Raw genomic sequence first — 24103 nt, 5'->3', positions numbered from 1 at the left:
GAGCAGGGAAACAACATGGTAAAAATTAAGATCAGTTCCCTATGGATCCATTCTGTCTCTGGGGGAGGGACAGCTCCTTGGGCCTCGCGTTCTCAGTGGGGGGGGCCTCGGGCCCACGCTGCCATGGCAAGCCGGAGGTTTGTCACACTAGAGGCTGGTCCCCCCCTGGCTGGCCAGAGCTGGGGGACTACAGCCTTCCCCCAAAGGCCCCCACTTTGAGCTTGCTTCCGCTCCCCTCCCCTGACGCTAAATATTGGTTAGTGGGTTAGATTTCCGAATGCCCCAGGCCGGAGGCCTCCTCCCTCTCACTTCCCATCCCCTCGGCCACCTGGCCTGCAGCCCCAAACGCCTAGTTGCAGTGTTTACTCGGCCCTCATTAGACCTCCCTCCCAGTCCCCCCCGCACCCCCCCCCGCCCCCGCCCCGCTGCTCAGGGTCACCTCCTCCGGGACTGCCTCCCTCTGTGCCCCCACTGCCCCCTCGACGACAGCAGCGGCCCCAGCAGCCCCCCGCAGTCAGGGCCACCGTGGGCTGAGTGAGTGAGCCCGGCTCAGCCGACTGCGGGGCCTGGGGAGGCGGTGAGGGGCAGGTGGTAAAAGTTGTCACAAGGCCCAGCCCTGCTGCCACCCGCCTGCCAGAATGTACCGTATAACAAAAGGTTAAAAACACCAGAAGATGGGAGAGTGGAAGACAGTGTGAGCATGTCCACACTGGCAGCCCCAACTCGGGGGAGGGGCTGCGTGAGGCACCCCCTCGGGCGCCCTCCTGCAGCCGGAAAGGCCCGAGGCCACTTGGCCAAGCGGAGAGACTGGCTGGAGCTGCCTGGCAGGTGAGGGAGCACTTTGGAGAAGGGGTCGATAGCTCCAGAATCTTAGGTCTCCCAGCCCGAAGAGGGTGGGCGGGGCGCAAGGCTGATGCTCCTGGGACCGGACAGGACCTGCCTGACCTGGCCACAGGCGGGCCTCCGCTGAGCCCACCTTCAGGACCGCCCCCTGGGACCCGAGGTCACAGGCCGTGCGGCTGGGAAGACATCGGGTGGAACAGCACAAGCCCTGGGTCAGAGGGCACCGGAGGGGCGAGGACACTTCCCGGGGCCCCGGGGGGTCTGAGCTGGCTGCGCTGCTCAGACAAAGGCAGTCGAGAGGGGGGCCAGGACTCTAGACATCCGGAGAGAGGTGGCACCGGCAGGGAGGCCCCGAGCACCGGTGGTCCCAGCGTGGGCTGGGCGGGAGACGGGAACGAGGAGGACACAGGCTCCCTGACACCGGCTGACACAGGCGGCGGGGCCTGCAGGGCCGGGGAGAGCATCGCGCCCAGCGAGGACCCCGCCTCATGGACCCCAAGAGCATCTGAGGCAGAAAAGGAGGCGTGAGGCCCAGAGGCCAGGCAGCAAGGCTGGGGGGGGGCGGGTGTGTCGCGGGCCTCATCTGTGGACCTCTGGCCCGACAGAAGTTTAGGGGCAGGAGGTGGGGGCTGGGACGGAGCACCTCTCTCTGCTCCTGGGGTTGGGGGCGGGGAGGAGAGGGGGAGGGGCCGCCTGACAAGAGGGCAGCCCCATGAGGGCGAGAAGCGAAGGGAAGGAGGAGAGGGAAAACGAGAGGAAGACCAAAAATGGGGTCTGTGGGCCAGCGTGTACCCCGGCCTCGCGGACACCCCTCGGAACAAAAGCCCACCCCCCCCACCCCGTGGCCAGCACTCCCACCTGCTCCCCCTTCCCCGTGGGCGCCCCCAAAGGCTTCATTTGTGGAGGTACGCGTCCAGCCACAGCTGCCCGGACTTCTTCAGGGACCTGGGAGGAGGAGGGGACAGTCAGGGCCCAGGAGGGGCGGGGTCCCCCACCCCTACCACCCCCCCCAACCTAGGAAGGACAAAGGGAAGGTCCTCAGCCAGCCCAGAGAGAAGCCAGGCCATCCCTAGTAAGGGAGGTGGCCTGGTGGGGACGCCCGCTTTGGCAGGGCGCGGCCCCCTTGCTGTTGTCAGTCCCCAGCTGTCAACAGCTGGTCTCGGCCCTGGGCCCCAGCACCCGTGGCCTCCCCCCTTACCTGATGATGTCCTGCAGGGCCCTCAGCAGTGGCTTCTCCTGGTACTTAATGCCGTGCTTGGCGCACAGAGACTTCACCAGCGGGGCCACCTTGTGGAAGTTGTGCCGGGGCATGGTGGGGAAGAGGCTGGGGGGAGCAGGGCCAGGGTGAGGGCTCTCCCGCTGTGCCCCCAGAGGAGCCGGCACTCGGGCGGTGGGGCCCAGCTGGGCCTCAGCTCCCCTGTCAGCAAAGGGATCGATCCCCCTGCCCTGTAGGCTTACAGGATCGAGGGAGGCCGCCGGTACAAGCTCTCGAATCACAAAGCTTGGGCCACACGTGAGGGGTGGCCGTCCCCCGGTGCAGAGTGAGCCCCTCCCTGACCTCAGCTGCAGAGCTCGGTGCTCTGGAGGGAGCCTGGCCAGGGTGAGGGAGAGAGGTCGCCCCGAGGTGCTGCCCAAGCCCAAATGGGGCTGGTGGCCTCCCCCCTGTGCCACCCACCTTCCCCGCCGGCCCGCCTGCCCGCCCTCGCTCACTGGTGCTCGATCTGGAAGTTGAGGTGCCCGCTGAACCAGTCATTGAACAAGGACTGTTCCACGTTGCAGGTGGCAGCCAGCTGCAGAGGGGAGGGGGCGAGAGGCCAGGATCGGAAGGGAGAATGAGGGCTTCACCTCCTTCCCCCCGAGGCCCACCCCTCCCTCTCGCACGGCCCTGCCTAGAGACCTCAGCCCTCCCAGTGGGAGGCCACAGGCAGCCCCAGGGAGGTCCCACCGGGCGCACGGGGCAGCCAAGTTCTGGAGGCCGGGAAATGGACCCGCACACGCCGTGGGGCCCCGGTGACCAGCTCCGCTGCCCTCACCTGGCTGCTGAACCAGTCACGGTAAGGCTCGCAGTCGATCTCCATGACGATGTGGTTCATCTGCGTGACCCACACAAACCAGTGGCTCTCCAGGAACCTGGAAGACAGTCCGGCTCAGCGCAGGAGCCACGGAGTCTTGCTGCCCGTGGGGCCCAGCCATGGCAGGAACAGAGCCTCTCCCCTAGCCCGGGGCAGGGGCGGGGGCAGGGGGCGAGCCACGGCCCTTGCCGAGGCGCCACGTCGTGGGGCCCAGGGCAGGAAGTGGGGAGCTCTGAGCCCTTCCGCACGGGCCCCCCCCCGTGTCAAAGCCCTGTCAAGGCCAAGCTCAGGTACCTGATGAAGTTGAGGAAAAGGACGGCCCCCAGTATGCCATAGAAAGGGCTGTAGGTGAGCAAGAAGCGAGCGTAATAGCTGACGGCCCAGGCCAAGTCCTGCACAGAGAACGAGATTAGATGTGGGACAGCCATCCTCCCGGGCGCCGCATCCTGACCACATGTGTGCCCACAGCCCCTCACGCGCCGCACTAGGCAAAGGTGGCCTCAGGACATGGGGCACCAGGCCCGCGGAGGATGCGATGCTTGCTCGCACAGGGCTGGTGGCCGTCTTTGTTTCCGGGGAAATGCTGAATGTGTGTGTAGCAGGAGTGGCCTGGGTGCTTTGCTTCAGGGAAAGAAACAGGGTGGGGAGCAGGAGACGCCAGCCAAGGAACAGCCCCTTTCTGGTCCCGGGGATTCTGAAGGTGCATATAATGCCCCCCACAGCTGCCCTTCAGCCGTGTCCTCCCATTGGGACCCGGGATCTCCTTCCTTGCAGGACAAAGGCCAGCGACACCATCCGTCCTCCACGTAAAGGCCCTCCCAGCAGCCTCTGACTCTGCTGGTCCTCTCCACACACTTGATTCTCCTCCTGTCCCCTCTCCCGGCCTGCCCCTCGCCAAGGTGACAACAGCATCGCAAGCTTGCTTGTCTTCTCTCACTGGGCAAGTGCCTCCCTCGGCTGTCCCCACTGCTCTGCCCTCCACGGCAGCCCCACGGGTAGGCGCTCTGTGGAACGGGTCCTTCTCTCTCCACTGCCTCGCTGCAACCCGACCCGAGTCCGCATGCCTCCCATCGGTCCCCTGCTTCTCCTCGTGCACCGTGGCAACCAGAGCCACCTTCTCAGCCCCGAGCAGAACCTGTCTCTCCCGCAGAGCTCTGCAGGATCAGGGACCACTCTGTCTCCAGCCACCCTGACCCAGCTTATTCCCGCCCCAGGGCCTTTGCACTGTTTGCTCTCCCCCATCACTTTTCCTCTCCAGAGACTCAGCGCGGCCTCTAAGTGGGGCTAACTGTGTGAGTCCCATCTCCACCATTGGTTCTGTATAGCTGTGGGTGACTCGTCCAGCTGTGCCTCTGTGTCCTCATCTGCGGGACAGGGAGAGAACCTCCCACCGAGGTTGGACGTGGGTTGACCACGTATTACAACGGTAAGTGAAGCCTGCAAGTATAAGCTCTGAACGACTCCAATCCAGTCCCTGCACACTGTCACCACGGAGATCTTCCTAACACGCAACTTGGATCATGACACTGCCACCCCCAAAACCACCACTCGCCCCGTCCCCCACTAGATAAAGGATAAACCCTAGCCTCTGGGTAGGGCGCATGGGCCCTTCACATGCCTGCCCACCGACCTGGCCTCCTCATGCAGCCAGTCTCTCGAACTGGCCCAGGGTCTGTGTCCAGGCTGCACCCACCTGGAGGCTCCTTCTCCCCCTGTCTGCTTGGCCAACTCATCCTATGTCTGACTATTGTTGTTGTCGTTGTAATGTTTATTTTTGAGAGAGACAGAGTGCAAGCAGGGCGGGGGCGGAGAGAGAGGGAGACACAGAATCTGAAGCAGGCTCCGGGCTCTGAGCTGTCAGCCCAGAGCCCGACGCGGGACTCGAACTCACGAACCTCCAGATCATGACCTGAGCTGAAGCCAAATGCTCAACCGACTGAGCCACCCAGTCCGGCTAGGCTCCTCCTTGAATGCCTCCTATCAGAGGCTGAGTTGGGTGCTAGGAGCAAAAGGAGGTCCTTCACGAGCCCCGCGTCTGGATGGAAGGTGACAGAAGCATGGGGAGCACTGGGTGGGGTCCTGACACTATCCTCGGATTTAGGAAAGGCCTTCCTTAGGAGGCAGGTGCCTGAGCTGGGCTGGGACAAACCAGAGGGCAGCCAAGCAAAGAACTGTAGGAGACATTTGCAGAAAGACGACAATACGAAAAAAAGCCCAGACAGGAGAGATGGTGGGGTGCGCGGGGGTGGGGAGGTGAGCGGGGGGCAGGGGCTGGGTTTATATGCAGATCTTACGTCCCATGTGCTACAGCCCAAGTGCTCGCGGTGGGGGCGGGAGACAACACCAGGTCCCGTCTGCCTTGGGACACTGACTTCTACTTCTCGGGCAACAGAAAACTCCTGAGACGTTTACACATCGGAAGAACACAGTCCCATTTGAATCTTAAAATAGATCCCTGCCAACTGGAGACGGAGGGATTAGGTTATTTCGGTAGCTGAGACAGGAAATGATGGAGACTCGAAGCAGGGCCCCCAGTCCCAAGGAGGAGATACAGATTCCAGAACGATTTAGGAGGTGGAGGCAGGTGCATCTGAGGACTGGTTGGTCGTGAGGAATCCCGGCTGGTCCCTGCACTGGTGCCATCGGCTGAGCAGGAAAGTCAGAGGGGAGCAGCTGGGAGGCCAGGAGGGCACGACCTTGGGATCCAGCGAGGGGTCTTGAAGGCGGTGGGAGAAGCGAGCATTCCGGGTTCTGCTCCAACTTTTCCATCACGTTCATTTTCATCTCTTGTGTGTGTTCGTGGTACAGTAGAAAGTACGTGTATATTGGGGCTGCCTGGGCAGCTCAGTCTGTTAAGCGTCCGACTTCGGCTCAGGTCATGATCTCGCGGTTTGTGGGTCCGAGCCCCGCGTGGGGCTCTGTGCTGACAGCTCGGAGCCTGGGGCCTGCTTCGGAGTCTGCGTCTCCCTCTCCCTCGGCCCCTCCCCGACTAGCGCGTTGTCTGTCTCTCAAAAATGAATAAACACTTTTTAAAAATTAAAAATAAAAAAGTACATGTATATGAATGAGGTGCGTGCTTCTTTCTTTTTGTGCAGAGGGACACATGACAACAGGGCCACTGGTGTCAGGGGCAGGGAAGCACGGGGAGGAGAACCAGCAGAGGTAGGACGCGGACGCGGACGGAGAGAATCTCAGGAGAGAGTGGCTCGTGGCGTCGGACCCAGAACCTCCAGGATATGGTGACGGGCAACATTGCTGGAGAGTAAACACCTCTCTCCTTGAAGCTCTGACTGACAGTGTCTCAAGCCCTCCCCTCCAGGCCAGGATTTCTCATCCTCTACACGACCGACCACCTTTGGGGCTCTCTACCGCGGGGACCTGTCCCGTGCGTGACAGGACATTTAGCAGCGTCCCCGGCTAGGTGTCCACCAGATGCCAGTCGCACTGTCTCCCCCGAGTTGTGACCACCAAAAATGTCTCCAGATATTGCCAGCTGGCCCAGCAGAACCGCTCCTGCGGCGGACCACTGCCCCAAGCCACTGCCCCAAACCCCTGCAGGACACAAGTCTGTCACATGCCCTGTGCAGTCATGGACCCCAGGCGTGGCCCTGGATCTTAACTGCCCTGAATCCCCAGCACCGGACCTGACCACAGTCAGCTCCTGTTTTGTAGAAGGAGCCCGAGGCTGGAGGCCGGTCCCTCTCACCCAGCTTGAACCCGACTCCCCAGCAGGGGCAAGGGCAGGGCCCTGAGGGGTCCTATCATATTCCCTTGGTTCTGCCACCTGATCCCATTGAGGTACGTAGCCTCATTTCCTTTCCTGTTGTCCTTATCAAGTACTTTGTCCCTTGGGGAACAAGGACGGTAAAAAAAAAAAAAAAAAGGAAATACTCAGGCAGGAGTCATCTGCCATGAAAGCTGGTTAAAATACCCCCAGTAGCTGGGGTGCCTGGGTGGCTCAGTTGGTTAAGTGTCTGACTCTTGATTTCAACTCAGGTCATGATCTCATGGTTGGTGAGTTCAGGCCCCGCATCGGGCTCTGTGCTGACAGCATGGAGCCTGCTTGGGATTCTCTCTCTCTCTCTGCCACTCCCCTGCCCCTCTCTCAAAATAAACAAATAGACTTAAAAAAAAAATACCTCCAGCAGCACCGCGAAACCCCACACGGCAGGGCTCAAGTTCCTTTTCAGCTGTATGATCCCTTCCAGAGCCCGGGGTCCCCAGGGGAAACAGCAGTTTCCGCAGGCGGGAGGTGTGGGTTCAAATTCCCATGGTTTAACTGACCCAGGAACTCCAATCCTCCAGCCTGTGCCATTTAACTCATAAACCAGGGTAAAACAACATAATGTAGGTGGCCGAGCTGAACTGTTCCTGGAACACGGTAAGTACTGATGAAACGCTCGCTTCCGGAAAAATATCATGTCCCAGAAGCGGGTGGTACAGGTTCTGCCAACACAGGGCTGGCAGAGACTTCCAGAATCTACTGCCTCCCGGACCACCCCAACGCCTCCTGGGTCCCAGCCCTGGACCTTAGCAGAATCAACAGGCATGGCCCCTGTCCCACAATTTCAACGAGAGAGGTTAAGGCAAAGTACTTGGAAGCCGTTCAAATGCTATAGAAACAGGACGTAGTATTTGAGAGAGACTGGGGGCTGATGTAAGGGGAGAGCACAGGGCCTGGGTTCTAGTGCCAGACCCTCCCTCCCACCCCTCGCTTCGTGTCACCCTGGGCAAGTCCCAAACTCTCAGAATCTTAATATTCTCATTTATGAAACTGGGTTAAAAAAAAAAAAAAAAGACCAGCAATACCTACGTGCGCCTCCACTTGGCCTCCAGGGCAGGGGCCCCCTCCCAGTCCCAGGGAGCCATACTCTGCCACAGTCAAGGCTCTGCCAGTGGGGATGGCTCCATCTGGGTCATTCTATCAACCTTGTACATAGAATCACGCCTGCACGTCTACGTAAAGCCAACGGCCGGGGCGTGGGCCGCGCTGGACGGCTCTCTCTGGACGCAGAATCTGGAGATTCTGCCAAGCCCGATGTGACAGGCTGGATTGTGTCCCCCTAAAATGCGTACGTTGAAACCCTGCTCCCAGGGCCTCCCGTGAGCTTGTCTGGAGCTAGGGTCGCTGCAAATGCCATCAGCTAAGCTGGGGTCCACAGGGTGGGCCCTCATTCACTGTGACCGGCGTTCTTCGCCAAGGGGAATCTGGACACAGATACAGGTGCATACAGGGAAGACGATGAGAGACACCCACAGGGGACCCGGCTGTCCACAGGCCAAGGAGACTGGCCGGGACCAGGTCCTCCCTAACAGCCCTCGGAAGGATCTACATCCCCAACACCCCACCTCTGGCTGCTAGCCCCCAGAACTGCGAGAGCGACCCCTCTGTGGTGGGACACAGCTGCCACTCAGTCTGTGCTCCTTTCTTGTGCGGCCGTAGCAACCGGATGCACCTGTCATCTGAGCCAGCGCCCGGCGGCTCTCCGTTCACCACGCGGAGCATGGTGTGCCCTGGCTCACGGGGTCTCGGGGCTGCACGGGAGGCAGTGGCCGGAGCGGTGGACAGGTGGCCCGAGTCTGGCTCTCATCACGTCGCCTTTGGGAACTTTCCGAGGGAGCTCTGCAAAGGCGGTGGCCTCCCACTGCCCCCACTGTGTGTGTGTGTGTGTGTGTGTGTGTGTGTGTAGGGGGGAAATGTGTGAGGCTGGGGCATTGTGGTCTCCTCGGTTCCTGGGAGCCTCAAAGGAGGTCCTTTCCTGGAGTGACAAGACAGCCCCCCCTCCCGAGGGGGACAGGGCAGGCCCCTGGGCCCACCTGCCCCTGTGTGCCCCCCACACCCTTGGCCAGCTGTACCCCTTGACTCACCACCCAGTCTCTGCGTGCGATCATGGTCATGATGATCTGGTACTGGAAGTATACAGGGATGAGCAGTGGTGGCCCGACTGCGGGGAGAACAGAGGTGCTCAGAGCCTGGACGGTCCGGGGGCGGGAGTCGGGCCGAACCCTGAATGGGGGGCCCAGCCCTGCAGCTCACAGGCAGAGGTGGCGACCTGTGCCCGAGGAGCAGAGGTGGAGCAGACGCCCCCCACCCCCACCCCGCCCTCCCCTCCGTCTGGGACGCCCCCCCCCCGCGAGTGCGGGACCCTGGGTCTGTGCCCCATCCGTATCACGGGCCAGGTGCCATCTGCTGGGGATGCCGTTTACTGCCGGGGCCCCTCCTGCTCTAACAGGCTTGGGGGAGATTTCTGGGTCCGAAGGGGTGTCAGGCGAGAGCGGATAGATGGCCCTTGTGGGGTGTGGTTGTGGGGTGCGCCCCGGCACTCACTCAGGAAGAAGTACTCGTGCTGGTGATTGTAAGGTAGGTATTTCAGCTTCTTCTTGCCGTACTGAGGGGAGCGGAGAGAGCATGAGCACCCATCACCCCCAGGCTCCGGCCGCCCGTGCCCCCCCCCCAACTGCTCGGCGGCCACCGCCCCTCTCCTGTCAGTCTGCACCCTGGGCCCCCAAAGCTGAGCCCCTCTGGCCCTCGGGGCTCCTGGCTGCCCCGGCGAACAGTGGCCACCGTTTCCTCGGGTTCGCCCAGGCTGAGGGTGCCTACCCCAAGCTTCACCCCCTGCAGGCCTGAGCTCACCCACGCCTCTGCCAGCCCAGGAGGCTGGTGCTTCTGAGCACCTGGGTCAAATCATTGCCCAAGGCCACACGGAAAATGGGCCCAGCTGGGATCTGGCCCAAGAAAGCTGACTCGGAGCCCACATGGCAAGCCCTAAACAAATGTTTGTGAGTGAGTGCGCAACTGAATGACTCACATGGGGACCCACAGAGGGAGCTCCTTGGACAGCCTCCACCCCTTTGAGGGTGAGAAAAGCTCTCGGGGCATCCCGGGGAGCTCCCCAGAGCCCGCTGCAGCCGGGAGAACCCAGGTAAGGGCCAGGGGAATTGTTAACAGTCACCGGGGTGGAAGCAGCTCCTTCCCTGGAGCCTCCTGCAATTTTCAAAAGCTAATCACTTTCCCCAGGAGGATGCTTTTCTGTTCAGGGTGCTGGCAGGCCAGGGAGGCCACGCCTAGCCACCTGGTCCCAGCCAGGGCACCCTGACACCCAGACACTCCGAACGAGGAGGGCCACGCTGGGGCCTGGGCACATAGCTGCTTCGGCCGTGCTGAGCACGAGCCGGTAGGGGAGCCACTGCCCCACAGGGTCCCTGGAGCCCTTAAATTCTAGGGTCCAGTCCTCTGGAGACCAGCCCACCTCGCTCCTTGGGGACTGAGACCATAAGGTGATGCTCAGAGAGTGGCCCCCTGATCCTGGTGCCGATGCTGAAGGGCCACACAGGGAGGCCGGGCTTAGACCTGCACAGATCACTTAGTCTCTCTGAGCCCTGTTCAGCACCCAAATCACTGTTCGTTAAGAGGAGCCAATGAGAACATGGGCATAAATGCCAGGTGCTGGCCCCTGGGACACTGCCCCTCATCCACCCTTCCCTGGATCCATCCACCTTCAGAGGAAGGCGATCATTCCTATTTACTGCAGTCAGGAGAGGAGAGCACATTACAGATGGCGAGACCCTGGATATTGGCCATCCAATGCCCCCATCTCCAGGTGAGAGAGAGGAAAGTGACCATCAAACTCACAGGCAGGGCCCATGACTCTTGAAAGAAGGGGCCCTGGTGGGAAGGAAGCCCAGACTGTCCCCAGGACGGGCGTCTTGGCACCAGGGGCCCTGGTCATGACACATCTGGCTGAAGCACCACTAGAAGTGACCCCTTTGTTCCGTGTGGCCTCCTGTGCCTTGGCAAGGGTCTCGCTCATCCCCAGAAAGTGTGGCCATTTACACGAGGACGGTCACTAAGGCCAGGGCTGCGGCTGGCCTCGGAGGGGTCCCAGCCAAGGAAGCTTCAGAGGCAGCCTTCGAAGGTTCCTCAGCGGCCAGTTGACGGGTGGGGGGAGAGTGCTGTGGTCCAGGGTTCCAGGGAGCCTACAGAGGGGCCGCTGGATCCTGCTCTAACCTCCTCCTAGAAGCCAGGAAATGGTCCCACAGGCCCAGCCTGAGTCTGCAGGCTTCTCGGCCCTGGACAGGGGCCCTTCCGATCACATCTTGGCCCCACAGGCCATCCCAGGAGGTGGCCCCAGGCCCAGAGGACCCTCTTGGGCTAGTTAGACTCCACTCGGGAAGTGACCCTTAAGGAAGGCCAGCCAGGTGGGTAGACCAGAAGGTCCCCATAGAAGGACTTAGGCGTGGCACCAGGGAATTCAGCTGACGTTGCGTTTCTGTAGCAAGCCACTGTTTTCATCGCTTTCTGGTGGCCTCTGGGGAGTGACAGAGATCACATGGGCTGCCGCTCCCCCAGCTCCCACTGACTCCCGTGGGTGCCCCGCCCCCATGCTGCAGACTGTCCCGTAGGCGCTGCTGGGTCCCTGGCCCCCTGCCCGGCTGTCCCTTGGGCAGCGGTGGGCCTCCCTGTCAGACCCTGGGTCCCCAGGCTTAGGGAGGCAGGGGCTCGGGATTCGGAAACAATTCAGTATTTGAGCAAATTGCTTCACACACACCCTCCCCTGCCCTGTCATGAGCTTTGGGCTCCTCACTCATCGAGGGGGGGTCTGATGGGCACATCCCAGGGCTGTTGAGGGACCAGCACATGAAGCGGATATGATGGGACTTCAGGACCGCGAATGGAACCATGAACTGTCGTCACAGCTACACGTGTGGCGTGCGGTGACACAACAAAACGTCACCGCACATCACTGCACGTTCCCATCTCGGTGACCTCAGCTGGAGCAGGGGCAGGACCGTCTGGCAGGGTAAGGCTGGCCCTCTGACAACCAGAGTGCACGCCCGGTCTGGCGATGTGTGCCTGACTTGCGGGCTCAGCTCATTGCCAGCATCTAGCCGTGTAGGGCACCAGGCACAGGGGAGGCAGGCTGAGGGCGTCAGAACGTACGAAGCTGGGAGGAGGTGCCTGCTCCCTGCATCTCAACTCATCAGAGAGCGGGGGTGGCCCCACAAGCTCATTTCCTAATGTCCAGCAGGTGGTACCTTGGGCAGGTTCTGGCAGGACCCAGGAGCGCTGGCCTGGGGGCAGGACAGCCTGGGTTTGGATGCTGCTGCTGCCTTTTCTAGCTACAACCTCGAGCGAGTCATTTCAGGTCTCTTGGCCTTAGCTCTTCCATCCGTGAAATGGGCACGATGAGGGCTCCTGCCTCGTGGCTAAGCAAAGATTAAGCGATATGTCGCATGCCGTGTTCGGCCGATGCTAGGCGCACGACTCAGTCAGAGTCTGCTCTCCGCAACCCCCCTCCATAGTGGGTGCGGGGCCTGGAGGACCCCCACACCTCCTCTCCTCCAGGAGAGTCCTTGTCACACGGAGGGAGAAAGCTCAGGTGGCAGGGCTGTCATAAGTGAGATGCAGAGAAGACAGAGGGTGCTTTCACTCAGGCCAGGTGGCCTCCTGTGGTCTAGAGGACAAAGCGGTGGCACGCACAGGGCTCCCTTTGACGCATTCCCGAGCTGAGGCTCCTAGGGGACAAAAGCAGGGGCGGGGGGAGCCCTGCCGGCTCTGGTGGCCTGGCTTCCCGGAGGTCCCTACCGCTTTGCCCAGGCTGGGCTCACCGTCCGGTGCCCAGCCCCTCCGCAGACCACGGGCCAAGCTTGGCTTACAGGCTGAGTGCATGCCAGGGGCGTGTGCGGGGGACTTTTCAGCTTTGGAACAAGATGTCTGAGGAACAACAAGGGCCTTCCTTGTCCGTTCAAGGTTGGGGGAGGGGAGCTGTCGCCAAGCCCAGTCCCCGCCTCTGGGAACCTGCAAACTCACAGAGAGAAATGAGCTACGTGGCCACGCCGGGCATGCACAGCAGGGCAAGACCCCGGTCCGTGGGCCCCGAGAGGAGGGCCGTGGTTGTTCCAAGGGAGGGCTGGTCACTCGGCCCGTTCACAAAGGTCTCCCTGGAGGGGCAGGTGCAGACAGGCGGCGGGGCAGGGAGAGCATCCCCGTCCCAGATGGGCGGAAAAAGGAGGATGTCGGGTGGGGAGGCACACTCATGGCTTCTGAAAGCCCTCTTACAGCGCCACCGGGGTAATGGCCTCACCGTTCCCCTCGGGATGCGACAGATAGATAAATGGCTGAGCGAAGGCTGCCCCTGACATCACCGCTATTTAACTCTGTTCTGGAAGTTCCAGTAATGTCAGAAAACCCAAACCAGAAACAAGAGTGTGGAGCTGTTAGAAAGAATAAATCTTCATTATTTTCAAGGATAGAATTGTCTACCCAGGAAACTCAGAACAATCAGCTGAAATAACTCAAATCACAAAGAGGCCTGAGGGGGGCGCCACGGTGGCTCAGTCAGTTATGCGTCCGACATTTGATTTCGGCTCAGGTCGTGATCTCACGGTTTGTGGGATCCAACCCCCCCCCCCCCCCCCCGCCGACGCCGCGTTGGGGTCTGCGGACGACGGCGCAGAGTCCGCTCGGGATTCTCTCTCCCTCTCTCTCTGCCCTTCCCCTGTTCTCTCTCTCAAAATAAGGAAATAAACATTTTTTAAAAAGCCAAAAAAAAAAAAAAAAAAAAAAAAAACACCAAAAACCCCAAAGATGACTGAGTGGACAACCAGCTGGACCTAAGATGACAATCAAATATCAACAGCTTCCCTGAACCCTGGCGAAACCCCAATAACAAAAATGGAAAATATCAGCATGAAATTGAACAAGAACCACCCATGAGACGTATAAAGAAAAGTCTACGAGAAATAAAAAGAGGCTTGAGCAGTTGGAGAAAGACGCCTTACTGCTGGATGGAAAGATCGAGTACGAGGACGTCCATTCTTCCCAGGAACGGAACGTCAGTCCGCTAACGAGCTTACGGTAAGTTATTAAGGGCCTAGGGTGGACGGAGGGCCGCCCAAGTCGTGCAGACGGTGTCCTGCCTGAGGCCAGACAGCCCAGCCCAGGCGCAGGGCTTGGGGGAGCCCCCCTTACCCCGCTCCGTCGTCGCCACATGGGAAGGGCCTTGCGCGCTGACAGGGGTGGTGCTAGAAAAAACTGGCTGACTCCAGACAACTGCGGAGGGAGGACGTCAGCCATACCCACAGCCTCTTCGGCCAAAGTTAAATAATTCAAAGTGAAGCCCTAAGACGTTGAAAATAATATGTACGAAGAACTTTCTTGGGGTGCCTGCCCGGCTCAGTCGGTAAAGTGTGCGACTCTTGATTTTGAGGTTGTGAGTTCAAACCCCACATGGGGTGTAGAGATTACTTAAAATCTTTTTTTTTTTTTTTTGAAGAACTTTCTAAGCATAAAAGAAATGAAAGGAATCTGCAGGAGGGGAAGAAATGAATACATCTTGGTACATAAAACGAACAAAATCCTCCTGAAAGTCATAAAGAAGACCAGAAGGCAGATAACTAAGAGGCCCACCCTGCTCACCTTTCTGCGCGCCGGGCAGCCCTTTGGAGCTGGTCTGTTTATCGGGGCCTGGAGATAAGAGCCCCGGCCTCCTTGCTCTGGAGGCCAGAGGCTTTCTCAAGATCCCAAGGCCTGGGGGCGCCTGGGTGGCTCAGTGGATTAAGCTTCTGACTCGATTTTTGGCTCAGGTCATGATCTCACGGTTTGTGAGGTCGTGAGTTCTCAGAGCCTGCTTGGGATTCTCTCTCTGCCCCTCCCCCACTTCCTCTCTCTCAAAATAAAGGAATAAACGTTTAAACAAAAAAAAAAAAAGGCCCTGAGACCTGGCCATCTGGGGCCAGGTGGCTGGCCCTGGGGTGTGTGGGGTGTGTGGTATGTGGGCCCGGCCTGAGACAATGTCATCAGACCCATGGTCACCAGGGTCCCTTCCAGGGCAGCAGGGTCCTGTGGACACCAGGGCACGGCTGGGTCAGGAACCCAGCAGACATCTGGCCTTTCCCTCGACACGTGGGTCAAAGCAGAGGATTTCCACAGAGCCCCCGTGGCCCCGGCTGTGGTCTCTCAAATGCTACCGGCCATCCGATAACCAGATCCCTGAACCTTCCCTCCCCAGCACCTGCCCCAAAGCTGGCGTTCCAGAAGTGTCTACAGAGACGAGATGTTGAAAGAGGTTTCCCTGGCCACCACACGGAGAGGAAAGAAGGCTTCCTGCCAGCAGAGCTGGTGAGACTGGATTTGTGTTGTTAGGGACACAGAGAGCATCTGGCAGGACAGCCGACGACTCTACAACATGAAGCCTCAGGGAGAAAGGGAAGCCTTTGTCCTCACTCATCGAGGCCCCAAGTTCGTCGGCCCCGCTATCCGGACACCTCACATCAAAGCTAGCAAACTGTTTCCTAGAAGAAACAGGGCAAGCTTGTGCTTCGGCAGAGAATATAATCCCTGCCTGGCCAGAGAGGCTCCTCGCTTCCAAAGCACTGAATTTTGGCTAATTTCCTCTGCATTGACCATGCCACGGAAAACCCATGTTTCTGCTCAGATGTTCTCTTGGGTGGAACTGAAATGGGAAAGACAGGGTGAGAGCCAGAACTGGAGGAACAGGCTCTCTCCCTTCCTTGCTCCAAGGCTTGGATGCCAATATCGTCGGGAACACCACAGCACCGCTGGGAATCCCAGGCCCCTCTCCTTCCTTGATGCGCCTCTCTTGACAAATGCTTACGGAGTCCCTACTCTGTGCACGGCAGCGTGACGCTTACGAGCTGTACAAGAGCAACGAAAAAATCTCCTAAACTCATCTCACCACCATATTTACAAACAGCAAAGCATACGTAGATTTTTTTTTTTTTTTTTTTTTGGTAAATTAAACCCTACAGAAGAGAAGTTGAGAATTAGTAATGTATTTTCCTGTCTTATAAAATAGCATGGGTTATGTTATGGTATAGAAATACACCAGAGCACTGGCCAGACCCCGGCGAAGGCTGATGCACTTGGGACTCCCAGAAAGGGGTCCATGTTTGGTAAGGTGGCAAGGGGCAGGATAGAATGTCTAAGGTTGTTTACTTTGTCTTTTTTTTTTTTTAAGCTTCTTTCTTTCTTTCTTTCTTTCTTTCTTTCTTCTTATTTTAAACATTTATTTATTTTTGAGAGAGAGAGACAGAGACAGAGAGACAGAGTGTGAGCAGGGGAGGGGCAGAGAGAGAGGGAGACACAGAATCCAAAGCAGGCTCCAGGCTCCGAGCTGTCAGCACAGAGCCCGACACGGGGCTCAAACCCACGAACTGTGAGATCATGACCTGAGCCGAAGTTGGATGTTTAACAGGCCGAGCCACCCAGGCACCCCTAAAGTTTATTTTTGAGAGTGAAAGAACAAGAGAGAGAGAGAGAGAGAGAGAGAGGGAACGCATGCCAGCGAGTACGAGTTGGGGAGGGGCAGAGGGAAAGAGGGAGAGAGAATCCCAAGCAGGCTCTACACTGTCAGCGTGGAGCCCAACTTGGGGCTCGATCCTATGACTATGAGATCAAGATCTGAGCCGATATCAAGAGTCAGACACTTAATTGACCGAGCCACCCAGGGGCCCCAAGAATGTCTAAGTTTTAATCTTGGTTTCTAAAAAAGAAATCTGGAAGAATTCATATGCTATGTTGTCATTAGTGGTCACCCTCAGGGGTATGATCTTTGGGGCAAAGGGGGACAATGGAGGTAACAGGAGATTCGCTTTGTCATTTGGTGTATTTCTGTACTACTTAAATGCTTGTAATGGGTAAGTTCTAGATTTATAATGAAAAAAAGGAACGAATATAAAAATAAGGCAGTGTGGTAGCGTGGAAGGGAAAGGACCTGGCTGTCAGATCTGGGGCCTCGTCCCAGACTAGCCACTAACCCATGTGATCCTGAACACACCCCCTCCTTCCGCTGAGCCTCACTTTGTCACCTATGGTGAAGCAGGTTGGCCAAGGTCCCTCCCAGCATCGAGGACTGACTCTCCAAATAAGACTTCCCTGAGCTGATCTTGGGGGACCGCGCCTGAGCCCTGGGACTGTGCCTCCCTACGAAACCGGAATCAGGTTTCCCTTGCCCCCAGGAAGAAACAAGCCAGGAAGCATTCTCCCCCAGCCCACAGGAGGGAGAGAGGCCTCTAACACCGATAAGGAGCTGATCCGTTATTTGTACGTGAGGCCACACCACAGAAATTCCAGCTTGAGTGATTCAGGAAAGGTTTCCACGTACGCATTAGATGCAGATGCGTTTGGATGACTATTCAACCCGCAGGATTCCTTCCCTGGTTCCCCCTCGGGCCAAACACTTCCCACGTCAACACTGACCCTTCATCGTACCTCAATGGGCTGCCATTCGCCCAGGACGAACACATGCAGCATGTTCACATCCGGATCCTTGTGGAAGATGTTGGGCTTGGCGTGATGCTGGAAGTGACGATGGTTCCACCAGTTGGCGGAGGCACCCTGTGGGGGAAGACGGGGTGAGTGGCACAGTTGTCTGGCGGGGGCGGGGGGGAACCAGTTCTTAGGACCGCCAGTGCTCAGGGCTGACTTCACCATCATACACGGGGCCTTGGGCACCCCCCGCCCCCCAAACATCAGAATGCAGTCCTGCCGGTACTAAGTCCAGAGCGCTGGGCAGCCCCAGAGGCCAGGACTTCTGGGTGGAGCCAAGCCATGCCACCCCTCCAGGCCCGTCTTCCCATCGCCTTCAGCGATGGCGGGCAAGGACAGCTAGTGCTAGGCGGGCGCCTTGGCAGGTGGGGGGTGGCCTCTGGACTCTACCAGCACCAGGTGTGAGCCTCCCCCCGCCCCGCATCCTCTGTATGTCCCCCACATGCCACGTTCTACAAGGAGAAACACTTCTGTTTCAGGAGACGGTAAGAAGTGGTCTCTACTCTTTGGCCCGGGATCCCACTCCGAGGCAGGTACCCAAGAGAAATGAAAACACGGCCACACAAAATTGGACACTGATGTTCCCGTTATTCAAAAGAACCCAAAAGTGGAAACAACCCAATGTCCGTCAGCCTGATGGCTGGATAAATAAAACGTGGTTGATCCGCATGATGGGATACCGTTTGGCCACGCCATAAAAAGGTGTGAGGCACGGATATCTGCTGCAACGCGGGGGAACCTTGAGAACGTCATGGTAAGTGGGTGAAGGCAGACACAAAGGACCACGTACGTGATTCCATTTATATGAAATGTCTGGAATAGAGAATCTAGACATAGAAGGAGCCGTGGTCGCCTAGGGCTGGGGTTGGGGATCGGGGGGAGGGATGAGGGGGTTGGGAGGGGGGTGGCCATGAGCTTTGAGGTTTCTTTTGGGAGTGATGAAGATGTTCCCCCAAACGACGGTTGCATAAATCTGAGCACATACCATAAGCCGTTGACAAGAGGCAACCCGACAGCCGGAAAGGCTGCTGTACCGAGGGGTGAGGTCACACCCAGGAGGCCAGAAGGAGGATTTAAGAAATGACCCCTAACAGGAACAGGTAATAGCTTCCCAGTTCTAATATGTAAATATAAAACCATGATTCTAGGAGACAAGAAGCATTATGTAAGGATGTCCTGCAAGGTCAGAAAGTTCTGGCTCACCAACTCCAGCTCTTGCCACACTTTGGAGACATGCCCATCCCCCAAAGTTGCCCTGTGGCCCACAAAAGGAAATTAAGGCCTTCCTGATGATTGTCTCTTTACTGGTGAACTACTGCTGGATCAATCAACTCTTTGGCCAAGGGTCCGGCCATCTGCAAAAAGGCCTCATTGCTAAAACAAATATTTTACTTGGAAGATACTTTTGGCACACACACGACCTCTGGACACTAAGAGTCATGGGCTGGCACAGCCACCCGCAGCTGTAGCCTTTGTGGAGACCTGTGAGCAGGTGAGTCTCAAAACCCATCAGAGCCAAAAAAAAAAAAAAAAAAAAAAAGACAGTGAGTGAGAGTTCAGAGGACTGGGAAATCAGATAATCAGATGACACATTCGCCCTTCCAGCCAGAAGGAAGGAACCCAACTCCTGGGGAAGGTCATATGGAAAAGTCTCTGGCACAAAGAAATTGAGGAGCAAGCCATGATGTTTAGGATACACCAACCCAGCGATGTTTGTTGAATGAATAAGTGAAAGAAAGAAGGCTGAACTGTGAAACCGCCCCCCCTCCCCCGCCACCGCCACCGGGGATGACTCAGTGACCGACTGCCCGAGAGCTATCTCACTCTCTGGGCAGATCAGAGACAAAATCTTGTTTGATCTTGCTGTTCCCCTGCTGTGATTCTTTTCCATTCTTCACTAGGCAGAGCGATCCAGAGGCAAGCCCCTGACTAGGGAAGGAGAGGAAGGCACCCTAGCACACTGAGATGGGGCCCAGGAAGAGAAGCAAACCTGCAGGAGGAGGGGACTGGCTCGCTCTGCAGGCTGGGCAGGAGGGGGCCTGGCAGAGTGAGTGACAGGTGCTTTCCAGACAGAGGGAGGAGGCTGGGGGCAGGCCTTGAGGGTCGGGGAAGGGGTGGTGTGGACTGCTCCAGAAGCCAAAAGCCCTTTGGTTGAGTCGGAGACCCAGGATCGCGGCCAGTAATCCCGGGGTCGAGCTATATCAGAGCCTGAGGGAAAAGGAAAAACGTGTACCCCTGGCTGTAATGAAGCAAGCAAATGCATCAACAAGAGTTTCTGAATCTACTTTTGGTTTGCCTCGCTTTTCTTCTTTTTTTTTTTCATTTTTAATTTTTTTAATTTATTATTATTTTTTTAATGTTTATTATTTTTGAGAAGGAGAGAGACCAGAGAGCAAGCAGGGAAGGGGCAGAGAGAGAAGGAGACACAGAATCGGAAGCAGGCTCCAGGCTCTGAGCTCTCAGCATAGAGCATGGTGCGGGGCTCGAACTCACAGACCGCGAGATCATGACATGAGCTGTAGTCGGCCACCCAACCGTCTGAGCCACCCAGGTGCCCCTTTATTTTTCATTTTTTTAAATGTTGATTTAGTTTTGAGAGAGAGAGACAGGGAGACAGAGCACGAGCAGGGGAGGGGCAGAGAGAGAGGAAGACACAGAACTTGAAGTAGGCCCCGGGCTCCGAGCCATCAGCACAGAGCCCGACGCGGGGCTCGAACTCATGGACCGCGAGATCATGACCTGAGCCAAAATCAAGAGTCAGATGCTTAGCCGACTTGAGCAACCCGGGTGCCGCCCCAGATCTTTCCTCCCTTTTGTCTCAGGTTCCAATATGGCTCAGCACAGCCACGGGCAAGTTTTTTGCATTAATTTTGTTTTTTTAAAAAACATATTCAAATGTCGATTACTGAGTCTTTTGGTGTCCCCCGAAATTGTGTGCACGAGGCAAGTGCCTCCCTCACCTTAACCCTAGTCCTGGTGGCCCGAGATGATGTACTGAAAAGGCTGCCGGTTTTCTGGTTTCCATCTCCAGATGCAGAGTACCGATTAAAGGGTTTTAAACAGGGGCGCCTGGGTGGCTCAGTCGGTTGAGTGTCTGACTTCAGCTCAGCTCATGATCTCACGGTCCGTGAGTTCGAGCCCCGTGTCGGGCTCTGTGCCAACAGCTCAGAGCCCGGAGCCTGCTTCGGATTCTGTCTCTCCCTCTCTCTCTGCCCATCCCCGACTCACGCTCTGTCACTCAAAAATAAACATTATAAAAAAAAAATTTTTTTTTAAATAACAAATAAAGGGTTTTCAACAGAGGCGTGATGGCTCAGAACTCTTGTCCACTGGAAGTGACAGGGCTGAAGGAGAGGGGGCCCTCGGGATGTGGGGAGCTCACACTGGAATCCTGGAGCACAGCAGGGTGCCAGTAAGGATCAGGTCCCAACTCCTCGAGGCTCCCGGCCCGCCGTTCTCCGTCCTCACCGGCTTATGCTAAAACATCCAAGTTGGCAGGGCACTTGGGGACCTCCCTGCAGCCAGCCCCCTTTTTTCCCAGCAAAGGGACCAGACGAACAGGTGGGCCTACAAGACTTGTCTGCCGCTGTGTGACTACAGGGTGCCCGAGCGATTTCAGGCAAGCCGTTACCCTCCTGGCTCCAGAGCACCCCGGGGTGAACTGCATGCCTGTGCCACTAGCCTAGACACAGCCGGAAGGACACGGTTAGCGGAGGGCTGGCGAGGCACGAGCGGAACCCATGTCCCCGACCTCTGCCCATTGTGCCAGGGTTCTGATTTCATGAACTCATGTCCTCTGTCCTGGCCTCGTCTTCCATCTGACATAAGAGCGAGGCTCCAGGGCCCTTCAAAGACATCAGGCAGGAAAGGCCTTCCCTCCCGGCTCCCACCCGGCGTCTGGAAACAGGACACGGCGGCCCGGCCCATCTTTGTTAAGCGTGTGGGGCTGACAGCGGTTGGGAGTGAAATGTTACTTTCCAACACGGAGGAGGGTTTTCTCCAGCAGGAAAGAGTATAAAACAAAACAAAGCGCTCCACTGTACGCACCCTCTCCCTTCACCCCTGAATGTTTGGAAAGAAACCAGGTTCTCAGGCCCCTTCAGGCTCAGGGCGAGGCAAACTGCTGCGGAACTCGTTACTAGTTCGTTGCCAGTTCACCCCCAACCAGACCCGCAGCCGACAAGCCAAGGGCTCCGCGTATCCTGAGTTGCAGGGACACATGCTTAATCCACACATGTAGCTCTTCCCACGCCAGGGTGAGGAGGGATGGAATTGTTTAGGACACAGCCTTTCTTAGGGAGCAGCTGGGGGCTGCTGGGGAAGGGCTGAGTGGGGGATGATCTGTTTCAGAATGAGTTGGCAAGGACTTATTTCCAAAACCAAGGACATACGGCTAACAAATGAGCACAAGGTCACGGGCAAGGCCAGCCTGTCCTCTTCTCAACTTGCCTCACTGTAAAGCTTTGTGGGGACACCCCCTCATCTGCAAGGAGGTGAGAAAGGAGGACCTATTTACTCATGAGCTTTAAACAGCACTAGCCCGGGGCGCCTGGGTGGCTCAGTGAGCTGGGCCTCCTACTTCGGCTCAGGTCATGATCTCGATGACTGTGGGTTCAAGCCCCACGTCGGGGCTGACAGCTCAGAGCCTGGAGCCTGCTTCGGACTCTGTCTCCGTCTCTCTCTGCCCCTCCCCTGCTCATGCTCTGTCTCTCTCCAAAGTAAATAAACATTAAAAAAAATTTTTTTAATAAAAAATAAACAGCACTGGCCCTTGGGCTCAGCTGATCATCACGCTATTTGATGTCCCTTATCTAAAGACTTCTATGACAATATCTCCCTTTGAGATTAAAAGGCATTTACTAGATAAGGCTTTAGATAAGGAGTAAACAATATAATCAATTGAGTCAATATACAAAAGCAGGATACACCTGCCCTCTGGGGTTTTTGTTTGGTTTTTTTTTGCTGGTTTTGTGGGTCTAATTTAATATGGAGACAGGGCTCGGAAGGTCAGAGAAATGCAGGATGTGCTCAGTCCCAGAGCCCAGAGCAGCCCGGTGGGAAGAGACTGCTCACAGGTGGCTCTGCCTCGTTACTCTGCGGCCACGGCCACCGATCCAAGAGGAGACCTGGCTTCCACAAAGTGAGATGGTGCCGTGCCAACCGCTGACTGACGGGTGGACGCCCAGGGCTGCTGGTATTTACCTTTAAGTGGCCAATGATGAACTTGTGGAGGAAGTGGTTCCATGTGGACTTCTTGTAGACTGACAGGTGGCCATAATCGTGTTGCAGCCATCCAGCTTGGGCCTGGGGAGACAGATGCTTTCACAGTGCCAGCTTTCACCCGTAACCAGCCTCTGTGAGCTGGAGGCGGGGGAGGGGGGCGGTTGGGGCGGGGGCTTCCGGTGACCGGTGAGGGTGTCACACTTCACCTGAGAGGTAGCAAGGACAAAGGCCGTGATGACGGTTGGAATCCAGCCATTGCCAAAGTAAAAGATGGTGAACCAGGCGATGCTCTCCATGGCAATGATGTGGGCCAGGAGGAGGAGGAAGAACAGGTGGTTGCTCTTAAACAGGTTCATATCCTCAGCGGTCTTCCTCAGGGCCCGGAAGTCCTCCGTGATCTGGGACTGTTGAGCAAGAGCACAGGGAAGGTGTCGGCCACCTGGCTGCTCTGGAGGGGACCGACGTCCTCTGGCCCAGAGAAGCCGTGGCCAGAGAGGCCGATCCACAAGCCTGCGACCCCAGGGAGCCCGGCCACCGTGCACCGCATCAGCGGCCTCCACGGCACCCGCCTGGGCCTCCGCAGCCCTGGGGACCGCACCGTGTGGCCACAGCCAGTCGAGTAGCGGAGAAAGGACTTGACTCAAAAGCCTGCCTTGTACACACCGTGTTCACAGTGACATTATTCACAAGGCCAAAGGCAGAAGCAACCCAGACCTCCATCAGTGGAGAATGTGGTGCATCCACACAGTGGAATATCACTCAGCCTCAAAAAGGAAGGAGAATCTGACACCTGCTGCCGCACGGATGAACCCTGAAGACATCGTGCTCTGTGATATTAAGCCAGACGCCAACGGACAAATATTGTATGATTCCACTCAACTGAGTTACCTGGAGCGGGCATATCACAGACAGAATGTAGAATGGTGTTGACCGCGGCTGGCGGGAGGGAGACCGGGGAGTTCATGTCTAACGGGGACAGTAGCAGTTTGGGGTGGGGAAAAAGTTCTGGACGTGGGTGGTGGTAAAGTTTGCATGACAAAGTTTGAATGCACTCAAAGCCACTGAAGTGTGCATCTAAAAACGGTTAAAATGGTAAAGTTGATGCTATGGATATGTATATATTACCACACACACACACACAGGCACATGCAAGCTTGCATTTCCCACTCCCCGACACTGCCCTGACTTGTTCTGGGCACTCTGTCGAGTCTTGAGGGGATTGCGGTGGGGGAGACAAAGCAGACAGCTCAGGGAGGCAGGACACCTGATGGGCACTGGGGATGGGGGCCCCGGAGACCAGGGAGGAGTTGGGGGTGGCTCTGGGGAAACGAACTTGACTGGGAGACAGAAGGGGGCTGGGAGGCAGGGGTAGGGCAGGCAGGGAAGGAGAGAGGGTGCTTTGAAAGGGTAGATGGGGCGGGGCGTGCATGGAGAAAGCCAGGTTTGGGAGCCTGGGTGATAAATGTCGAAGAATCTGCCAACCATTTAAGCAGCAGGGAGAGCAGGGAAACAAGGTGGGGGCCAGAGAAGCAAGGCCAGGAAGGAGGGAGCCCACAGGACACTGTGGAGAGGAGAGAAGCCACCAGCCTGCGGTGCGGGGGGAGGGGGAAGGAAGGAGCCCCAGGTCAGCTCCAGGGAGGGGTGAAGACAATCTCCCCGCTCAGACCTCGAGGGA

General features: G+C 57.5%; 1 protein-coding gene across 1 annotated transcript in view; it reads right to left on the bottom strand.

The window, feature by feature from the left end:
- Positions 1-420: 420 nt before the first annotated feature.
- Positions 421-24103, bottom strand: part of FADS2 (fatty acid desaturase 2) — a 33184-nt gene continuing 9501 nt past the window's right edge. The window contains exons 3-12 of the mRNA XM_030331682.1: positions 22635-22832; positions 22408-22509; positions 17149-17274; positions 9244-9304; positions 8784-8860; positions 3210-3307; positions 2877-2973; positions 2554-2633; positions 2042-2167; positions 421-1788 (exon numbers count right to left, since the gene is read on the bottom strand). Coding sequence (XP_030187542.1) covers positions 1737-1788; positions 2042-2167; positions 2554-2633; positions 2877-2973; positions 3210-3307; positions 8784-8860; positions 9244-9304; positions 17149-17274; positions 22408-22509; positions 22635-22832 — 1017 coding nt within the window. The 3' untranslated portion in view covers positions 421-1736. The remainder of the gene's footprint in view (positions 1789-2041; positions 2168-2553; positions 2634-2876; positions 2974-3209; positions 3308-8783; positions 8861-9243; positions 9305-17148; positions 17275-22407; positions 22510-22634; positions 22833-24103) is intronic.

This window comes from Lynx canadensis, chromosome D1 (genome assembly GCF_007474595.2).
Source record: "Lynx canadensis isolate LIC74 chromosome D1, mLynCan4.pri.v2, whole genome shotgun sequence".
Taxonomy (NCBI): domain Eukaryota; kingdom Metazoa; phylum Chordata; class Mammalia; order Carnivora; family Felidae; genus Lynx; species Lynx canadensis.
The sequence above is the reverse complement of the archived record's forward strand: the minus strand, read 5'-3'. Positions and strand labels throughout refer to the sequence as shown.